Here is a 21,852-nt window from a genome sequence, read left to right on the forward strand (position 1 = left end):
AGCACTATAGTTCAGATTAAAAAAAGTCAAAGCATTCACAGAATCACAGCATGTCTAGGTTGGAAGAGATCTTCAAGATCATCGAGTCCAACTCATGCCCTAACACTTCAACTAAACCATGGCACTGAGTGCCACACCCAGTCTTTTTTTAAACACATCCAGGGATGGTGACTCTACCACCTCCCCAGGCAAACCATTCTAGCAGCACCTTATCACTCTTTCTGCAAAAAACTTGTTCCTAATGTCCAGCCTATATTTCCCTTGGCACAGCCTGAGACTGTGTCCTCCTGTTCTGTCTGTTGTTGCCTGGAGAAAGAGACCAACCCCCAGCTGATACAGCCACTTTTCAGGGAGTTGTAGAGAGTGATAAGGTCACCCCTGAACCTCCTTTTCTCCAGGCTAAACAACTCCAGCTCCCTCAGTCGTTCCTCACAGGGTTTGTGTTCCGAGCCCCTCACCAGCCTCTGGATGTGCTCAAGCATCTCAACGTCCTTCCTAAACTGAGGGGCCCAGAACTGGACACAGCACTCAAGGTGTGGCCTCACCAGTGCTGAGTACAGGGGAAGAATGACCTCCCTGCTCCTGCTGGCCACACCATTCCTGATCCAGGCCAGGATGCCACTGGCCCTCTTGGCCACCTGGGCACACTGCTGGCTCATGTTCAGCTGCTGGCACCAGCACCCCCAGGTCCCTTTCCTCCTGGGCACTGTCCAGCCACACCGTCCCCAGCCCATAGTGCTGCAGGGGGTTATTGTGGCCAAAATGCAGGACTCAGCACTTGGACTTATTAAACCTCATCCTATTGGACTCTGCCCATCCACCCAACCATTCCAAGTTTCTCTGCAGACCCATCCTACCTTCCAACAGATCGACACACGCTCCCAGCTTAGTGTCATCTGTAAATTTACCAGTGAAAGACTCAATGCCCTCATCCATGTCATCAATAAAAATATTGAACAGCACTGGCCCCAGCACAGACCCCTGAGGGACACCACTGGTGCCTGGCCCCAGCTGGATGCAGCACCGTTCACCACCACTCTCTGGGCCCGGCCATCCAGCCAGTTCCCAACCCAGCGAAGAGTGCTCCTGTCCAAGCCACGGGCTGCCAGCTTATCCAGGAGTGTGCTGTAGGAGACAGTGTCAAGGGCCTTGCTGAAATCCAAATAGACAACATCCACAGCCCTCCCTGCATCCACCAGGTGGGTCACCTGGTCATAAAAGGAGATCAGGTTGGTCAAACGTGACCTATCCCTCCTAAACCCGTGCTGGCTGGGTCTGATACCCTGGCCATCCTGTAAGTCCTGCATGATGACACTCAGTATAAAATGTTCTATAACCTTACTGGGTATTAAAATCAGGCTGACTGGTCTGTAATTACCAGGATCCTCCCTCCCACCCTTTTTGTGAATGGGTGTCACATTGGCCAGTTTCCAGTCATCTGGAACCTCGCCATTGAGCCAGGACTGTTGGTAAATTAGCTTTGCAAGCTCATCTGCCAGCTCCCTCATCACCGTGGGATGGATCCCATCTGGGCCCATAGATTTATGGGTATCCAAGCATCTCAGCAGTTCTCTGACTGCCTCCTCTTCAATAATGGGGGGACCATTCTGCTCCCTGATACCATCAACCAACCCAGGACAGTTGTCCTGAAGGCAAGTTGTCTTTCCACTACTGGAACTGAGGCAAGGAAGGCATTAAGCACTTCTGCCTTCTCTCATCTGCAGTTACTTAAGTTCCCTCCTGCATCTAATAAAGAACAAAGGTAGATCTTACCCTTCCTTTTGCTGTTAATATATTTGTAGAAACATTTTTTTATTGTCCTTTACAGACATTGCCATTTCATGTGCAAACTGAGCTTTGGCCTCCCTAATTTTATTCCTACATGCTCTAGCAGCCCCCTTAAACACTTCCTGACCTGACTCTCCTTCCAAAGATGATACATCCTCTTTTTATTCCTAAGTTCCTCCAAAACCTCCCTGCCCCCTTGCCCATCCAGGCTGGATGTTTACCTCGTCGACTCATCTTTCAGCACACAGGGACAGTCTGTTCCTGTGCCCTCAAGATGTCTGTTTTGAAGCACACCCAGCTTTCCTAAACTCCTTTGTTTTTAAGGGCTGCTTCCCAAGGAACTCTCTGAATAAGTCTCCTAAACAGGCCAAAGTCTGCCCTCTGGAAGTCCAGTGTAAAAGTCTTATTGATGTCCCTCTTGATTTCACCAAATATTAAGAATTCTATAGTTTCATGATCACTGTGCCCCGAATGGTCTCCAACCACCACATCTCCCACCAGCCCATCTCTATTTGCAAACAACAGATCTAACATAGCCCCTCCCCTGGTGGGCTCACCCACCAGCTGTAACAAAAAGTTGTCCTCCATGCACTCTAAAAATTTCCTGGACTGCCTCTTTTCTGCTGTATTAAGTTCCCAGCAGATGTCTGGCAGGTACAAGAACAAGGGCTGATGATCCTGAAACATTCTCCAGCTGCTTATAGAATAAGTTGTCCACCTCTTCCTCCTGGTTGGGTGGATGATAACAGACTCCCAGTAGGATGTCAGCCTTGTTGGCCTTCCCCTTAATTCTTACCCACAGGCATTCAACTCCATCTTCATTAGTTTCAATACTTATGGCATCAAAAGCCTCCCTGATATAAAGGGCCACCCCTCCACCTCTTCTCCCTTTCCTATCTCTTCTGAAGAGCTTGTAGCCATCGAGTGCAGTGCTCCAGCTATGTGACTCATCCCACCATGTTTCTGTGATGGCAACTACATCATAGCTTTGCTGTTGCACCATGGCCTCCGGCTCTTTCTGTTACCCATGCTGCGTGCATTGGTATACATGCACCTCAGCTGGGCTACTGATTTCACCCCTGACTCAGGCTTACCACCCTTGGGCCTGCTTCCAAAGAGCCCAGCTGCATCCCCTTCCCCCCTTCAAACCTAGTTTAAAGCCCTCTCAGTGAGGTCTGCCAGTTCATGAACTGCAGTTCATACTTCTGCTGTTAACAGAGTGATGGAACCCATCTGGTTCCAGCAGGCCAGGTGCCGTAAAAGTTGCCCCATGATAAAAGAACCCAAAATTCTGCCAATGATACCAACCCTTGAGCCACTTTTTGATAATGTGGGCTCTCCTATTCCTTTCATCGTTTTTCTCAGCCACCAAAGGGACCGAGGAAAAGATTGCCTGTGCTTCTGCCCTACCAAACCATTTGACCCAGTGCTGTAAAGTCTTTTAATCACCTTGACACTCCTCTTTTCAATCTCATCACTGCCAGCCTGGAGTATCAGCAGTGGGTAATAATCAGAGGGCTGAATCAGCCCAGGAAGTCTCTCAGTGATATCCCATACCCAGGCCCCAGGGAGGCACCAGACCACTCTGTGGGATGGATCCAGTCAACATTTGGGGTCCTCTGTTCCCCTCAGAAGGGAGTCACCCACTACGATTACCCTTATTTTCTTTTTAATGTTAAGAGGTGGTGATCCGTCTTACAGATGAATCATAATTAGGAGGCTCACTGGGCAGATCATTTTCTTCTAAATCATCTGGCTGGCTCTCTAGGCCCAGGGTCTCATGCCTATTCTGAAGTGGCACTTGGCCAGGGGATGGGGTTTGGTAGGAAATTTTATTACCTCCCCAAGCAGGGACCCAATACCTTCTATTGCCTGACAATGGGAGGCATAGGAGTGTCCTCTGACTCTTGGTGAGCTTCCCTCAAGGATGGAAGGGCTGAACTCCACCAATCTATTTCCCTTTCACTTTCCCTGATACTCCTTAGTCTTTCAACTTCCTCCCTAAGGTCGGCCACCAGTAAAAGGAGATCGTTCACCTGTTCACACCACAGGCAGGTTTCCTCTGCAAGGCCCCTTGAAACCAGTGATAAGCTCAAACACTCCACACAGGAATGGGTCTGTACAGACGCATCCTTTTTGGGAGAATTCCATTTGGCTGCATGCACTAACTACAGTTTTGGATCACGTAAAAAACATTACTAACAGAAACCCCAAAACCAACCAATCAACAGAAACACCGTAAACAACACACAACAAACCTTACTGGCAAGAAAACCTGCAACCCTGCCTGCTTGTCCTGCGCGAACCGCTGCGCAAACTGCCGTGCCACGCCCTAGAGCCATGCCACACCCCCCAGAGGTCTCTTTTAATCAGCCCACTACTCAACGACAGAAGAAGCCCCACCCGGTTTCTGTGCGACTCACAAGTGCAAGGAATGCACCTGCAAATGCAAGGCGTGCACCTGCTCAGTGTTCTTATTATCAGCCACTCAACGACAGAAGAAGCCCCACCAGGTTCCTGTGTGACTCACAAGTCATATCCCGTGTGATGTTGTGCTCACAGACTGGACCTCAAAAGGCTCTTTGGTCACAGGTCTTTCCAACAGAAGAAGGAATCACACGTGGCAATACTTACTCTATATCCAATACCATATGGGGATTAGATTGTTCTTTATCTTGTTCACTGTCATAGAACAGGATCTTCTTGCTGCTCACAATGACATACTGTTATGAGATAAAAGGATAAAACATGTTTTAATCTAGCTCATCACAGATGTCAAATATGTCACAGCAATTATCTATCACATATATTGTAACAATATTTTTCTACAATTTGATTAAATGGTACCCAAGTGGACAATGGTAGTACTGAATGCTAAGTCCATGCCAAGGAATTCCTTGCATAACAAACAAAATTCTGATTAACTGATAAATCAAGTAATATGATCAGATTAACTGATTTTTAAACATATTTAAATATCTATGAAGAAAAAAGAAGTCAGAAAGAAAGTAGGATATAAGCTTTTCCTTTCTATTTTATTGATTTAATTTTCTCTTGGACTGGTGGAGAGAGCAACTGTCATCCTCTGCCTATTTCATGTGTGCAGGTCACAACTAATAGGAATCATACTTAAAAAGATCACTGTTATACTTACCAGAAGAGCTATCAGTGTTCACTAAAAAGCTAATTACCTAAAAGATGTCCTACTTCCAGAATTTTGCCTAGAATGAACTGTATGACAGGAGTAAGGAAATATGTATGAAAATGTGCATGCTACATTTTGGACAAAGACTCATGGAAGAGGTTACTGAGAAGCAGTAAAAAAATGAAGGCTGCATAAGGCAGGAGGAGTAGGTTTTAGTCTTATCCCCTAAATAAAGAAATTGTAGAGAGCAAGAGCCTGTTTCCAGACTGCCTAATTCCAGCTATGTAATTCTGCTGGGAATGCTTATGGCATGTATAAACATTTGAAGATCATGAATGACTGTTCTCACCTCTGGCTATACAAAGAGGTTAAGAGGTGTCTTAAACTATTGCAGTTGTCTTAAGCTGCCCCTCTCAGATGTAGCTATACCAACTAACATTTTATAGATTTAAGTAATGAGAGAACATATATCAAAGAAAAACTGAAGTGCTGAAAAGCTACAATAAGTTCAAAGTTGAACCTATGCATGAAATAAAATCATAAATCTGGTTTTCCTACCTTTTTAACCCATCCAAATTTTTTAGTGTTATTTCTAACAGGCATTGATAGCCAGCCTTCCAATCTTGATTCTGAAAGAGAGGTATATATTAAAGAACAGACAAAACATTATTTTTGAGACTGATGTGCATTTTAAAAGTTACTGAACATCAATAATAAAGCAAGAGACCAAACATGAGAAGATTAACTATTTCACAGTACAAGATCTTGCAAAGTTTACCATGGTAAATGTTCAGGAATACATTAAATTATGTATGCCTGAATACAGCCAATAACCAGATATGCAATCACAAAGAAGTAGTAGACACAAAGAGGAAGGGGAAGAATAAACTTGCAATTATAGCACACACATTCCCTTTAGTAATTTTTTCAAGTCTTAAAAGCCTTATGTCTATTGACCTTTACCTTTTACAACAGCACCTAAAGTTATTAGTACAGACCACACAACATCCAATCCAAGACCAAAAAAAAGGCAAATTACTGCCACAAATAACATATATACCCTATATGCTGGGGAAAATATCAGTTTAGTATTCTAATTCATTTTTGGCCTGTAAATTTTTCTTTTCTCTAATTCTGCCTGTACGTCCTAGGATTTCTAATCCAAAATATGTAATTTTTGGTGAACTGTTAATCCTTGCCTGAATTCAGCTGCCCTTTCACACACTTACAGTATTTTATATTATACTGGCACATTCGTCAGATTTGATTTATCAAGAGTATTGAGAGCTCAGCTGTTTTTTGACTACTGACTATTTCAGTAGGCACCAAAAGCTCAACAGGATCACGCTTTCCCAGTGCATGGCAATACATAGTATCCCATACTCTTTGACCCTATTTTTGTCGCTGAATTTAACACAAGTGTTTCTCCTCCCTATGTTTTATTAAGGGGAACTACTTAATTGCAATATTTTTCTAATGAGTTTCCTACCCTAGCAGATTACCTCTACTGCTGAGGAACCTCCAAGTCAAAAATAGTGAAGTGTTAAGCATTAACAAACACAAAACCATGGAACAAGCAGAAACATATTCCAAAATTACAAAAACTATTTTCCTTTTCATCAGAGGGCATTTACAGGTTGCTGCCCATGTTTAACACAGTGTAACAAATAATTACTAGATATTCATTGAATTCTTTTTGTGTCCAGAGAGACTTAAAGCAAGATACATTGTCTTAAGATTTAAGACACACTGTCTTAAATCTTTATTGCCCTACCAGCAATGCTGTTGATGGCCTATTTTAATACACATATCAACTACATGAAACAGTTTTGTAACACGTTTTGCCTCATACCTGCCACCTTATATTTCTCCTTTCAGCTACGCCTCATAGAAAATGCAGCAAGCATAATGTTGATGCAAAAAAATAGTCTACGCTATATCCAGCAAGCACATGTACAGCAAAAAATATGCATGTTTCTCCTATTTCCTAAAATGTGATTTTTCTATTTTTCTCTGTAACCTGTAATACAGATTAAATTGGACAAAATGAGAGCTTCTGGTGTCCATTCAATACTAACAGATCAGAAAAAGGGCAAAATATTGCAACCTTCTCAAAAACATGCTTATAAATACTAGGAGGGGAGAAAGAACAAAAGACACTGTCCTACCTCAAATCTTTTGTAATTATGTCAGCAAAAAATCCCAGCTTAACTATGATTTTTACTTTAGAACAAAGCAAATCCATGCACATATTACAACAGCAGCTAATAAGGGAAAAATATGTATATGTGTACGTTTTCTTCCATTAGAAGCTTCAAAGCAAAAACCAGAGATTGACAAAAATAGAGGAAATGCATGTTTCTTTACTCTAGTTTGATGAAGTAATGTCAAAATACCAAAAGAGGTTCTACCTTCAGTGAAAAGGTATTCACACTTTAAAGGAACCTCATGTGAAATACGGAAGTTTGAATGCAATAGAAAACCCATCTCTAACATTAACACTAAGCAGTTTTGTTAAAAGGATAGTCATATAAAATGAATACAGAATTAGTAAAACAGGGCCTTATCACTCATACTTTTAAGGCAAAACAATGTAATACTCAGGAGAATGAATTTCTACAAGAAAATCATGTATGTTTAGATGTGAGGAGTTAGATGTTTCCACACTTCACTTAAACACAAAGGTTTGGCTTTTTTGATATCCAGTACCTTAGGGTCATACAGGGAGCTGCAGACACTGTGTAGAGGCTATCGTGAAAACAAGCCATAAGGCTCATTTATTCAATGCCTCAATAAAAATGGTGGGTTTATAATGTCAGCAAGCATTTGCACACATTTAGAGAAAACAGGCCAGTTATTTGTTCATGCAAACTTTCTCATGTCTTTGATGGCAATGTTTACTGCCGCTGCAGCGTGTTATCTGCCAGATTTGGATTCTACTTCTTTAATTATGTATTAATAGTGTTAGTTCTGAAACAGAGAAAATGACACAATAAGAACAAAACCAAACGGTTCTCAGGGATGTCACCTGTGCTATCAACTTCTGTAGGGCTGTGGGAACAAGACAAAGGTTCTTCCTCTGAGTCAGAATCGGAATCAAGAAGCATGCGAGAACTGGAAGGCTTAGTGGCAATACTGACAGAGGTGGAAGAGTGCTGATAGGTAAAGGACATGGATTCCATAGTGTGGGATTGAGTGATATGGACTAAACATAAAGCATAAAGGAGGAAAAGTAGAAAAGAAGTCAAAATAGAATCTCTAAGAGAGTATTAGTTTTACATTTGATCACATACACACAGTAATTGCAAAGTAACCACCAAAATAAAGTGAAAAAATATTTAGTTGTAATGGAGCACAATAGAATAAAAAAAAAAGTCTTTAAATAAATGTAAGGTGAAGTATTACAACAGACAGATTTAGTTAGGTGAACAAGTGATCACTATCAACAGATTGATAAGATAGTAGAAATAGATGAAGATGAAAATCACAGAATCATCAGACCATCAATTTAATACTCTAGTTTCTAAGTAAAAACACTGGTATAAACCCAGCCAATGCAGAAATATTAATAAAATTTACATACCAGGGAATCCATCATCTGCCTCAGCCTCTCCAGGTCCGCTGCCTATGCTACTGTTGTCCAGCCCAATGTGCAGTGACTGCAGCTGGGAACGAAGCTGTTCAATGTCACTGTCTTTGCTGTCCAGAGTCATCTGCAGTTCAATCCGTATCTGACTCTCTTCTGCTATTTGCTGCAGAGATAAATTGCAATATTTTCTATTATTACAATATTTGGTTACTCAGAGAAAATGATGCAGAATTTGTAGTCAATCTCAGTATAAATTCTGTGTATTTCTTTTGGCTGGGAAAATTCAGAAATAGAGACTGGATATGCTACCGTAAAGTCTGTATCAATAGCATGATTTTACAGAAAATACTGTAATATTTATGAAAGGATCTTACTGCCTGCATTTCATTTATTTCCTTCTGATATTTGATCATCATCTGGGTTAACTTTTCTCGTTCAGACTTCAGTTCCATGTGCAGCTTCCTATTTTCCTTTTCCTTCCGCCGTACATCAGTGTCAGCTCCACGTTTGACTGGACCCTTCCGATTCATGATTTCAGCCAATTTATTCACAGCCTTCCCAGGAGAAAGAAAAAAGTGACAAAACCCACACTAATAAATACACAGAGTTACGCTGTGAAGAAATAAAGTCTCCTCTCAATCTACAACCAGGCACTCCTAACTATAAACTAAGATCTCTGCAAGCCAGTACTACAAGCTTGCTTTAATTCAGCTTATTACACAAAATATAAAAGAAGGTAACGACACCATTTTTACTTGAAGCATGCATTAGCTGTGTGAGCACTTTCATTCATTTAAATAATCCCTTCCATTTTCACTAGCTAGACCCAAATATGTCTTTGCATTAAAACGCCACTTGTTCTAAAAACAATCTAGATTAAAATCAGAAATGTACTTCTTTCTAGAACTTGTAGGGGAATATAAATAAAGACTGAAACCAGTAACATATCAAATCATTTGACAGAAATGAAAGCTTTTGCTGGTGGAATACATCTGGATTAGAAGTTCCTCTATTACGAATCATAAGGATCCAGTTTCACTACACTGAAAGTCTACTTAGAAGAAGGAAGAAAATAACCAATAAATTTTCTTTCAGAGCTAAACCAAATAAAGCCTTACTAGTACATATCTGTAGTTTGTAACAGAAGGTATTCTATTAAAAATTATTTGATTCATGAACACTGTGTCTATATGCATTTGCATATATTTGCTTACCTGTGTTTTTAATGTTCTTTCATTCAACAACTGTTTCTCATATTGTGCTTTAATATTTCCTACATTTGCTTCTTCTTCTTTTAGCTTTGTAATTTCTGTAGCAAGGTAATTACAAGAAAATCTATGAAAACTCATTACAAATGAATATAGTACTTTTAAAGAACAAACATAGTTTCAATTTAAATCACATTTGGTTCAGAGATTACGTACGTTCTTGTGCTTCCTTCAGTTTATTGTTTAGTTCTTCTTTCTCGTTAGCAAGGTTAGCCACATCACTAGTTAGTGTCCTATTTGCTTCCTCCAACTAAAAAAAAAAAGAATGGTCAGAGAACTGCATGGGATAAACACGGAAAGAGATTCTTGAATTTCAGTCATAAGAAATAAATATTTTTAAAACATTAGATATACTTGCATATCTCTAAATCTGCTAAAGAGCAATGGATAACTCAAACTGCAAATAAAGCTCACGTACTACCTCTACCAGAATTGCAGATCATGTCACTCACCGATGCTATGGTGGCATCTTTCTCAGTAAGTTCCTGTTTATGCCTTGCCATCATCTCTTTAATCTCCAGCTCTTTCATAATCTTCTCTTTTTCCAAATCAGAATACTGCTCTTCAGCAATGGAACGGGCAAGTTGCTCTGAATCTGCTTTTGTCAAAGTAATCTCTAGCTGAGCAGCCAAGGAATCTCTGCAAGTCATTGATACATACTTTTAAGTTTAAAATTAGTTAAATTTTAACTAAGTTTAAAGTTACAAGTTAACTTTTAGTTAGGGTTAGGTCTAATTTTAAAGTTAAAAGTTAACTTTTAGGGTAGGGTTAGGTTAGGGAGGGGAAGACAGAAAACTACAAAAAGCCATCCTGATCTTTTATGCATTAGTAGTCCAGCAAGCAAAACCTACCTCTCATCCTGTAACTCTTGTATCTTTTGCTGCATTTCCTTACAAATTTTGGTCTTTTCTTCACATTCTTCTTTAAGTTCTCGAACTTGTGTCTTATAGAGAGTCTAGAATTTAAAGTTGGAAAGAAAATCATGTGATCTCTGTACTCTTGGAAGTCCACAAAAATTATACAAGTTGATATGATACGCAGTTCCTTAATCACGCTAACTGGAATATAATTGTGCAATGCTGTGTCCAAACTTATCTAAATGTCATCATCATTCACAAATGTGCTTTGGTTATTTTACTTTGTTGTTCCTTTTTTAGATTGTATATTTGTGAATGGGTAGATGTAGGATATACATTTTCTATGTTTGTATACATACTGTTAAAGATACTCTAAATGTGAAAATCACTATTTTTTACAAAATCAGAAGTATCAGAAGCAGAGAAAATAATTAATTTCTTTTTCTCTACTATTTTAAATCTTTGTCTGATGTAATTACGCATGTGGAGTTTAGATTTTAATCATACATATCCATGAAACCAACATGACAGTAAAAGAACAAAAAGAAATACAGGAATAAGGGAAAAACCAATTAGAAAAATAATTTGAAATTCAAAATTTCATGGAATCAATATAAATCAAGAACTCTGAAGAAAATGAAAGAAACACAATATTGCTCTGTCCATTGAAATGACTGACTACAGGTCAAGTGACAGATGACCCTATGTTTACTTACTGGGATTTCAAGACAGATTGTCTCTCTCTGGCCCATCTAGAGCAGTCAACTGACCTCAATTCTCCCTTTCCTTCCTTTAATGTGTGTAACATTTTCATAGATAAAACTTTAGGCAGGCCTTCTCCTCACTGACCTAAATCCACAAGGAAATCTTAATTTCCCATTAATATTGAAACAAGCCTTTTAGCATCTCCTGCAGCATAACTGGCTGTGCACTGTTAATAAAGATCAACCTCCACATGCCAGTGATGATTTTCAAGTATGCTACCTATTTATTCTAGTGCTCCTTACTACAATAAATGACAAACTCCCAACAGATCACTACCAAGTTTGGTCGTAATGTAAAATTTCCTTGTGAGCTGTAGATGCACATGTTTTGTCACACCACATGAGAATACAACTCTTCATCAAGAGATGCTGAACGCAAAAGGCTTGAAACATGCAGAAAATTATTCACACGGTGGAAAAATGAGCTGCTTGACTCCTCCCTCTGAACTGCCCTACAAAGCTGGGACATTTCTCAACATGAGCTCTTTTGTGCTGCTCAGTGATTAAGATCAAGGCAGCTGACAGCACAAGAAAATCAAGTAGCTTTGGGTTAGAGATGTGAAACGTCTGATGGCTGAGGGGGAAAAAGAAAAGCTAACATACTGAGTAAACAGATTAATATAAAATAAAGCAGCATAAAACATACTGAGAAATATTGTTCAGCCTCGAGCTGGTCTTGAAGCTCTTTCATTTGTCCATCTGCATCTTGACGCTCCCTAGAAAGGAAGAACATGCTTTAGAGATATGAAGATATTCCAGAGCAGTAAACAGAAAAGACAGCATTCACACTCTTGAAATCTCCAACAATTTCTTGACCCAAGTATCATCAGCTATTAAACCTGAAGCTTCCTCCGGGTACCAAATCTCATTTTCACTTGTACAGCTGCTGTACAGTTATTCTGCACTAATAACAAGTCAGTTTAATACTGCTAACACACTAACTACAACAGTGTCACAAAGTTTAACCAGTAAGAGACATTGATAAAGTAAACAACCACCAACAGCATCTTATTTCCATGTAAAATGTCACTAATCCGACCAATTGTTTTGGGTCTCTTGTTTGCTAGAGCACAGTCTGTGAAGGTCTGTATTCCTTGACATGCATATTTTCTTGAATTTATCTGTTATTTAAACCACAGTCAGTTCCATAACAACAGAAATGCATCAGAAAAAAAACTTCTGCCAGTGTTCCACATTATGGCCACCTTCTACATGACTAACTGCATCTTGCTGACAGAAAGGCAAAGTACAGGGAGACTAAACACCAAAGTAATAAAGGAGCTAGGATTGAGTTTCATTTGATAGGTGTAGTAATATGGTCCTTTCATTCACAAGGAAGTTCTTTATGTAAAAAAAAAAAAAAAAAATTGTTTCTTTCCTTACTTACTATCAGGTGCAAATACTACTTGTAAACCTTGAAGAACTATTGACACTCCTATCTGAAAGACCAACAGATATGTTTAACGATCTCTAGTACTAGATATTTCCAATGGTTATGCTTTGTAGCTCTGTAGCAGTATTCATTTCCAACTCTGTTAAGTTCTCCTAGACTAATAATTCCAGTAACTTTCCTCTTCACTGAAGCCCTACATCATTAAAAAAAGCACCTAGACCTTCAGTTAAGTAAGTGTTTCTCTGAAGTTTTCAGATTCATATTTAAGCTGTTTAATATTTCAAACTCATATTTAATTTCATATCTAAGATTATCAGGGTTAAAAAACATCTTTTAATACAAACCTATACATTGCTGTATATTGCAAATTATTTCAATATATAATATAATGTATAAATATATACATTATAAATAGTATATATTAAAAGAACATATAATATATAATATTATATATAGTATTATTTAATATATATTAATAATATAATAATATATAATATAGTTATATTAAATAGATATATATTTAAGAACAATTAAGTTTTGCACTGTAGAATACCATATTCTTTGCAGCAATTTTTTAAAATTAATTTTGCTCCCAATTTTTGTTCCAAAAATCTTTCATATCAGTAACATGACTAAAACATTTAGAACAACTTGCATACTTGCGCAGTTCATTGTTTTGTTTTTCCAGACTCAATTTGATTTCCTGAAGGTGGTTATTCTCCTGTTTTAACTGCTTCTCTGACATTTTCAAGGTGTTGACCTGCTGTGTTTGCATCTTGAGGTCATTTTGAGTGAGACAACGCTTTTGTGTTTCTTGCTCTATTTTCAATGTCAAGTTTTTTACCTGAAAACGAAGCAGAAACCTGTGAATTTTACAGATCTACAAAGGAAAACAACACTTAAACAGTCTCTAACTCACTTCCTTTACATCTTTTGGTAAAACAAAGCTGCTTCCTGAATAAAGGCATTAGCATACATTAAATCACCTAGTTTTTCCATGTCAATCTCACAGCATTTACCACGAGAGAGGACAAACCTTTTAACATGAAAAATGCTGAAATATTTCAAAAAAATGACACCACATTCCATGAAGCAGATTTTTTAAAGTTTCAAAGGCAGGGAAGGAAAACTTTGTTGCCATTTTCATTCACAAATATTTCTAAATACAGATATAACAGGAAAAATACTAGGACATTGAAAACAAGTTTTGACTCAAAACTCCTTTTGTCAGTGTTCCTTACATCTTCACTTAGTATATCCTTTTGACGAAGGAGCTCATTTATTTTCTGTTGTGATTGTTTGAGATCACAGTCCAACATGGAGCGCTGCTTCTCAGCTTCCAACAGCCGATTTTCTACTTTCTGCTTTAAAGCTCTCTCTTCCAAAAGTTTCTTTTCCATTTCTGTGAAGGAGAAGATATGACATCAGTGAAGTGTAAAACAGCAGATTTTGGAGGCCAAAGGGAAGAGGATATCTGTCCTGTAATAACAATAAGCCACATGTTTCTCCTTTTAAAACTGATGAGAAAGACTACTTAAAAGTGATTAATTAAAATTTTCACAGTAGATACACACCCAAAGGATGCTTTTTCAAGCATTTCTGACAGAGCTATTTCCTACCTTTGAGCTTCTAGATAACTTCCAGTTTTTATTTGCAACACCTCTGAGATGAACAAAACAGGTGGAATTTTAAAAATAAAACATTTCAATCTACTTTCTCTGAATGTGATAATAAAAAGTCAAAGAGCTGAAGCTGTTTGGGAACCTGATATGCCAAGTGACTCTGCCAATATTACTGAATCATTTTTGCTTCTTTTGAAGATTTGCATGCTCAAGATTTTTGTGAATGCTCTGCAATTGAAAGGACAGGATCTCTCCTGTCCTATAGCTTTTTAAGTAGCTGCAATAAGCATAAGCCATTTAATTCAAAAGTAAGAGCCATCTTCTGGATTTTTTGGGTAATTATCCCTCTCTTCGAGATATTTCAGTTGTCATGAGATGCACCAGAAAATGCACAGTGAAAGATTATATTATCTACTTTGTGTAATTCACACCTAAGTCCAACTGGGATGCCAAATACATACCTTTCATGGCTTCAGATTTTGCTTCCTCTATAGACTCATAGATCTTATTTTTGTCTGCTAATCGTGCTTTTGTGGCTTTATGTTCAGCTTCTTCTTGTTCAAGGTTCTGCTGCATAACTTTAAATTTATATGTCATATCTATTTCCATGTTGCTCTTTTCCTGTTAAAGAAAAAATAACGTTGAAATAAAACATTAAATACATAAGGTTAGTGGCAGAATTTTGAACAACAGTAACATGCTGCTCGGAAGGATGCTTGGAGTAGAAGAGAAAGCTCATGCTAAGGAACTAACTGAGAACTCATTTCCATAAATGTTCTTTTGTGAATGCCAAAGTGCTCTAAAAATGTACAACAACATCCCCAGTTGGAAACAATTACAGAATTACTGCCTTAACAACCAACATTCTGTCTTAAGAGCAGCTCAAAGATTAAGTTTATTGAAGAAATTTTTCAAGCGTTTTGTTTCAATAACAAATATGTTAAAAAAACCCCTATTAGCAGAGGCTCTTTTATTTTTGGCACTAATGAGAGTTTAAAAAAACTCCACACATGAATGAAATGTAGCTACTGTACTGTTAAGGTACACACCAGAGTACATAATTAGGAACTTAAGTACTTTAGAAGTAAAATGTATCATGATTGTATGGGAAATTATGTCTTTTTTCCCCCACTTCTCAAATTGGGGAAAAAAACCCCAAAACTGAAAACAAGGTTTATTTTTTGCATATGTTTGGTTACAGTGTCTTAAGTAATAAAAGTACAAATTCAAAAGTTCTGTAAGAACGTAACACCAATGTGCATTTAGCAGTGCTGTCACCTTTTCTAAATCTGTGAGCTTTTCCTGCAATTGTCTTTTCTCCATTTCCAGTTTGGCTAATGCACTCTTTCCATTTCTCACTTCTTCTTCAAGGCTAGATATTCGACCTAAAAATTACCAAAATATCAATAAGGCTGGTCAGTGTATGAAAACAAGACTGTATTTTATCTATTTAGAGGTAACATTTTTGAAATATAACAGCTTCTAATTCTATTAAGAATGTCTCCTTTGGGGTGATTCTAAAAGTTACCAATAATGCTTTATAGATGTTACCACCCATTTTTTCTTAAATGCTGTTCACAATTATGTAACATTTTATAAAACAGTACACTTATTTAGTCACAGTCTGAAACTCAAATAATACCACCCAAGCCAGAAACAAGAAGCAATCTTAACTTAAGGAGATTTGCAGAAATACCTTGTAAATCACTGATAATCTCTGATCCATGACTTCGATCTCTCCTTTCTGATTCTAGAGCTGACTGAAGATTGAGATACTCCTTCTCCAGTTTGAGTTTTGCATTCTCCAGCAGGCAGTTCTTATCTTGTAGTTCTCTATTATTAATTTCCAGCTGCTGGATTTGCTTTGTGCTTTCTGTCTGGTTCTTTCTTAACCTGGCTGCAGTATCAGACTCTGACCGCAGCAAAGAATTGGCTTCATCCAACTAAAATAGATAAAAACATACTTCAGAAACAATTAAAATATAAACCCCACTATTTCTACTACAGGATACTAGGTTTTATGGATTAAGAAAGTAAGAAGTATATTTTAAGATTACTTTCGAACATCAAAACCTAACAAGAAAGAACAGCTTTTAAAACCCAATTACACATTTCAAATAGCTTCACTTTTACAAAAACCTGCACTTCAAACCATGATTATTTTACAATATACGTATATGAAGTTGGCATACCTGTCTTTGTAGTTGATTGATTTTTTCATTGGATATTTGAGAGTTCTGATTCCTCTTTTTTAAATCTTCAAGTTGGTCTTTCAAACTGTTAACTGCAACAAAACCAATTCAACATTGTTAATCACCATCACGAAAATACTTCAATTTGAACTATAATTCATTTATTTTAAGCATTAAAAACCCACATCAAAATGGAACCTTCAAGCATGGTTCAACGTACCCTCATTTTCCAAATTGCGTTTCTTATCTGCTTCATGTTCTGCTTTCCTCTGGTATTCTGTATTCTTATGCTGAAGAAGAGCCTTCTCTCTCTCTAACTGCCTGACTGCAGACTCTACATTCTTCCTTGAAGTTATCTGGATATATTTAAAAAAATACACCACTAATTACACACAGGAGTGGTATTCTTATATGAATAAAACACAGCTCATGCAATGGAGGAAGCCAGTCTACCTTGCCTGCTGCAAAGACAATGTATCAGAACACGTGGTCAAATCTAGCCCAGGATGTCTACGGCCAGGAGCTTTGCAATTTAAATACTGTTTGATCATCTGGATTTGACAAACCTGGCAGACCTGCCTAAGCACTCACTCTGGGAGCAGACAAACATACATGTAAAGGTAAGGTCTTGACATGCACCTGCATGAGCCATACTTTAATTTGTATACAGCCACTTCCACATTTGTAGAAGCAGAAAGGTACAAAGCTGGGAAAAAATAGGGTCCTTTTACTAACACCGAACAATGCAAAGTATGTCCTTCCTCCTCTGGAACTACTACTCTCACACCTGCAGTTTTTAAAATCTGTATGGGATATTTATGTCATGCTGTCTGCCAACCAAAAATACAGTAAAAACCTAGCTCTAGAAAGAAATGTGCAGTTACAGTATAGAAATCATAATGAAAATATTTTAGCAGTGACAACCATTTCTTGCTTTTGAATACCAAGAAATCAACTGGTGTTATTTGCCATAAAATGTACAGCTACTCAAAAGCAATTTGCAGTTATCGAAGGAAAAAAATCCATGCGCAAATGTTAAAGTTCCATTTCCAGTAAGAAATCTATGGCCCTATGGTCTTACCTCTTCATCGAGCTCTTTCGCTATCTTCTCTAAACGAACACTTGTAGACCTGAAAAAAATTTGAAAAACAGCTTTAAATCCTGCTGATAATACAGAAATTAGAATATTTGGATGTGTTTCACTAATTTTATGTAAAGTGCTTTTGTCTCATTAATTTTATGCAAGGTATTCTATTTTAAGCAATAATAGGAAACCTCAAGGACTGGTGAAATCACTAAACAGTAAGATTCTTATAGGGAATTAAAGCAAAAGAAACCTCAACAAATCCCCTAAAAACCACCCCAGTAGTCACAGGAGTAGCAAGAATTAAGCCAGCAACTTACGGTGAGGTCTGCTTGCAGGGTTGGGAATCCACAGAATGGATTAAAATGCTTTTAAAGCATTGTAAAACAAAAGGCCTAATTAAACCTTTATAAACATACCAAACATGTTGAAATTCTCACCTGTACTTCTGTTCTAATTCATCTTTGGCTTGTAATTCATTACTGAGCTGTTCTTCTAGCTTGCTTAGTTTTTTCTGAAACTGTGCAAAATGTCAAAAAAGCATGATCCACACATAAAAATGCTTTCACAGAAAACAAATGCAATTCAATTAAATAACAAAATAATGGAAAGTGAGGAAAATTAATTCAGTCTTCCAGTATATTATTTTCAAACCATCACTAGAAGGTTACATCTTTACAAGGTATTAATTCTGATAATTTTATATATATGGATTTATAGCAACTAAATTTGCTGCATGCTGAATTGAACCTGAATTGATCACAGAATTATGTGCCACAGATTGTGAGTCGTTAAATTTATATGGGCAAAAAACATTGTTACCGGCCCTTTGCTGTGCTCTGTAGCCAGAGACTTTCCACTGGAGCAGATGTTTTTGCATAGCATTTTCTAAATGAAATGAAAAAATAAAAAACGGGTGTACATGACCAAATTGGACAATATTCAGATATTATGGCTAAACACGTTCAGTGACCTCACATAAAGAAGAATTTCTTAGTCTTACACCTTGGAAGCTAATGAATACTTTGGAAATGCTTTGCTTACTAAAATATTAAAAAAAAAAATTGTGAGTCCAGTACCCAAATATTAATGAAATAAATTATAAATAATAAATTTTGGATTCATCTCATGACTTCAGGCTTTCAAACGCATTTATTTTCCTCCCTTTCTCCTCTTCCTCTATGCCCCAAACACAAAATGTAAAAATGTGGTTTTCCAAAACACTTTATAATTGTTACAATTAGAACATTTCCACAACAGAAACACTGAAAAGACATCAAAACCGGAGATTTGTTGCTTGAGAAAATACAAATAAAGTAAGTTGTCAGAAGTGAAATGCAAAATTTTACCATCTGCATTTACTAACACAACATAAAGCAAACATCATGAATGTGACCATATGTATTTTAAACAGCGGTACCATTTCTATTTAAAGGGTGAAGTCTAAAACTATTCATCTATTCATCAATGACAGGAAGGAAGTGGAGTCCATAAGCATTCGCATTTAAATTTATCTGATCAATACATAATGCATTTCCTTTAGGTATTTTTTAAACTTTGAAAAGGAATTGTAAGTTTTAAGAAATGTTAACAATATATTATCTACACTCGAATAATACAAATGTTTAACTAACATAATGAAGTAAGTATATGAAAATACCATTGCTTTTCCAGTCATGCAAATTTAAATTCATTTATCCATCTTCAAAAGCTGGAAAAACATGTTCCATATGCTCTAACTGGAGTATGATTTAAATATTTCTTTATCCCTGCAGGTGACAATTTACTTTTTCAAATTCTGAATAAATCAGTCATGAATCATTAATGCAAGTGTGAAACTTTCACAGGAGTAACGCTGTCTGTAGGAAACAGAGCCTCACACACTGGCTTTCCAAACAAATTTTGGATGCAAAAAGAATTTGAGGAAAAAATCTGTATTCATTTATCTTTATACTATCTTAATACTTGAGTACAACTGTTTCAAAATACAACTGGTTTACAGCTAACAATTCAGTGAATAAACATTTAAGGTGCTTCACATCCACATAAAATTATGTAGGAATTTTTTTATTCCTTTCATAATTCAGATGCTATACTTACCTCTTTGCTGTCCTGTAAATAGAAAATACCATTTTTATTGCGAATCATTAAAAGACAAAAAGGCCCCTACAAAACTGCTTAAATATTTATTTTAGATTTTGTCTTTTCTTAACAGACTTAACAGAATTAGTTAATCCTCCCATTAATACTAAGGAAAAAAGGCACTGACCTCATTTTTACTAGATTGCACGGATTCGTTTTCTCTGCAAGACTGAGAGGAGTCACTTAGCAACCTGTCAAAAACAAAAACAAATCTCTCCAGCTCTTATTCAAGTTTTCGACAACTCTGGCAATCTTGCCATTTTAATCAATTCTCTTAAGTCGCAATTTGTCCTATGCTGCTCTTGTTTTATTTTAGTGTTATTGCATCTTTCTGATTTGAATCTTTCCTTAACAGAATGTTTTCAAAACTACAGCAGCTTGTAATTTTTTTAATTAATACAATTATTTCTTGATTATTCAAGGTGAATTCTAGAAAGTTATTATGCTGTATAAGCTTTCTTCTAAAATAACACATAAAAAGCCATTAAAAAAAATTACAAATATATCAGAATTTTAAACATAGTTGATTTTTTAAGATATTGTATAATTTTATGCATATAAAAATACACTGTGGAATCAGAGTTATTGAAATAAGTGAAAGAGTAACAAATTATTTTACTCAAACCTTGCATTTTGTATCTTCATATACTGGACATAAATTAATATAATGCCAGGAATAAGTTATGCATTTAGAGTGGAAAAAAAAGAAAGAATGTAAGAATAATGTACAGGTATGTTTTTAAAAATGCATATTGAAATATCACATACAAATTGTCTCTGTAGTAGGTAAATCCTATGAAAGGCAGCTGGTTTCCCACGAAGGCTTTGGGGATTGGAAAGGTTTCCACGTCTCCCTTGTCGTCCTCAATGTCATCAAAATTACTGCTATCTATGTCACTGCTAAGCTCAGGAACAACAGGAGCAGCAGCTATAAAATGGGGAAAAAAGATGCATTTCACTCCAAGATTCGGCCACTTGTTATATACTGGTATCTCTCTAGTGTTAAAAGACTGCATTATAAGTTGTCCTTAAATAACTTGGAGTTAAATATGTATTAACCAGACAGCAGATCTGGAAATATTACTGTGAACATTTTTTTCTCGAGCAATCTGTTTTTGTATGCATTGCCTAACGCAAAGACCATCTAGTATGCAAGACATATTTGGTAATCACAGGTAATCACACTTGAAAATCATCACTTTAAAAATTCGTAGTAAATAACTTTAGAAGTTATGAGAAGCTTATGAGAACTGACATACTTTGCTTTTTTACCAAAAGGTATCAGGTTCTCAATGCCTTATATAAAAAGCAGTAAAACAAGACTGCTGCCTTAACTACCAGAAGATTAAAAGAAAAATGAAAGAAAATAAAAAAAATCCACCTCAAAAGAACAAAAAAACCCAAGAAACAAAACCTAACATGCATTCTTTTTAGTTAAAATTTTGAAACATCAAAATCTGTTGTTTAAAATGGAAATGTCTACATTAAAAACATGATAAAGGTGAGATAATTCCAGTAGGAAAAATGAGTCTTTATTAACCCTTCCTCATATGAGGTTTTATAATGCAAGTGATAAATATGAGTGTTTAAGCAAGATTCTTGATAAATAGAAAGTACTTAATAAGATTTTTTTTTCATTTCTTCAATTGCAAATACTGAATAAAATAGAACTTTTAACCTAATTTACTTACTCTCTCGAATATTGTCCCAGTTCCACTGATCACTCCTGAAGAAAGGGTGATGCTTTATTTCTTCTACCCCATTTCTCCCGAGTCGTACATCCCTAAACAGCAATTCATCCCGAGTCACATTAGGAAAAATAGCTGTTAGTTTGTTGGGGTTTTTTAAAATTTAAATTCTGACTTTTTCATAAGCAGCAATTAAGCTTTCAGTAAAGATTGTCTGTGTTAACTGCACTAAGGGTCAAACAAAACCAAAATTTAAAAACCACCAGCCACTAATCTGTAGTTTCTTATATAAAATTTACTGATTCTTAGCATGCACTCTC

The 21,852-nt window shown here is 36.8% G+C and overlaps 1 protein-coding gene across 4 annotated transcripts in view; it reads right to left on the reverse strand.

The window, feature by feature from the left end:
* ROCK2 (Rho associated coiled-coil containing protein kinase 2) overlaps positions 1 to 21,852 on the reverse strand; it is a 107,734-nt gene that overhangs the window by 16,759 nt on the left and 69,123 nt on the right. For 2 of the 4 annotated variants that reach the window (XM_058419968.1, XM_040059457.2), the window contains exons 8-29: positions 21,536 to 21,627; positions 20,613 to 20,772; positions 19,972 to 20,035; positions 18,143 to 18,222; positions 17,700 to 17,748; positions 16,839 to 16,974; positions 16,619 to 16,710; positions 16,123 to 16,369; positions 15,705 to 15,811; positions 14,888 to 15,047; positions 14,046 to 14,206; positions 13,464 to 13,648; positions 12,058 to 12,127; positions 10,642 to 10,745; positions 10,243 to 10,429; positions 9,947 to 10,040; positions 9,737 to 9,831; positions 8,897 to 9,076; positions 8,517 to 8,685; positions 7,962 to 8,138; positions 5,492 to 5,562; positions 4,423 to 4,511 (exon numbers count right to left, since the gene is read on the reverse strand). In XM_058419968.1, coding sequence (XP_058275951.1) covers positions 4,423 to 4,511; positions 5,492 to 5,562; positions 7,962 to 8,138; positions 8,517 to 8,685; positions 8,897 to 9,076; positions 9,737 to 9,831; positions 9,947 to 10,040; positions 10,243 to 10,429; positions 10,642 to 10,745; positions 12,058 to 12,127; positions 13,464 to 13,648; positions 14,046 to 14,206; positions 14,888 to 15,047; positions 15,705 to 15,811; positions 16,123 to 16,369; positions 16,619 to 16,710; positions 16,839 to 16,974; positions 17,700 to 17,748; positions 18,143 to 18,222; positions 19,972 to 20,035; positions 20,613 to 20,772; positions 21,536 to 21,627 — 2,769 coding nt within the window. Of the gene's footprint in view, positions 1 to 4,422; positions 4,512 to 5,491; positions 5,563 to 7,961; positions 8,139 to 8,516; positions 8,686 to 8,896; positions 9,077 to 9,736; positions 9,832 to 9,946; positions 10,041 to 10,242; positions 10,430 to 10,641; positions 10,746 to 12,057; positions 12,128 to 13,463; positions 13,649 to 14,045; positions 14,207 to 14,887; positions 15,048 to 15,704; positions 15,812 to 16,122; positions 16,370 to 16,618; positions 16,711 to 16,838; positions 16,975 to 17,699; positions 17,749 to 18,142; positions 18,223 to 18,524; positions 18,591 to 19,802; positions 19,815 to 19,971; positions 20,036 to 20,612; positions 20,773 to 21,535; positions 21,628 to 21,852 lie in introns of all 4 variants that reach the window. The other 2 variants (XM_058419969.1, XM_040059460.2) reach the window with 2 other exon arrangements.

This window comes from Hirundo rustica, chromosome 3 (assembly GCF_015227805.2).
Source record: "Hirundo rustica isolate bHirRus1 chromosome 3, bHirRus1.pri.v3, whole genome shotgun sequence".
In the NCBI taxonomy this organism is placed as follows: Eukaryota; Metazoa; Chordata; class Aves; order Passeriformes; family Hirundinidae; genus Hirundo; species Hirundo rustica.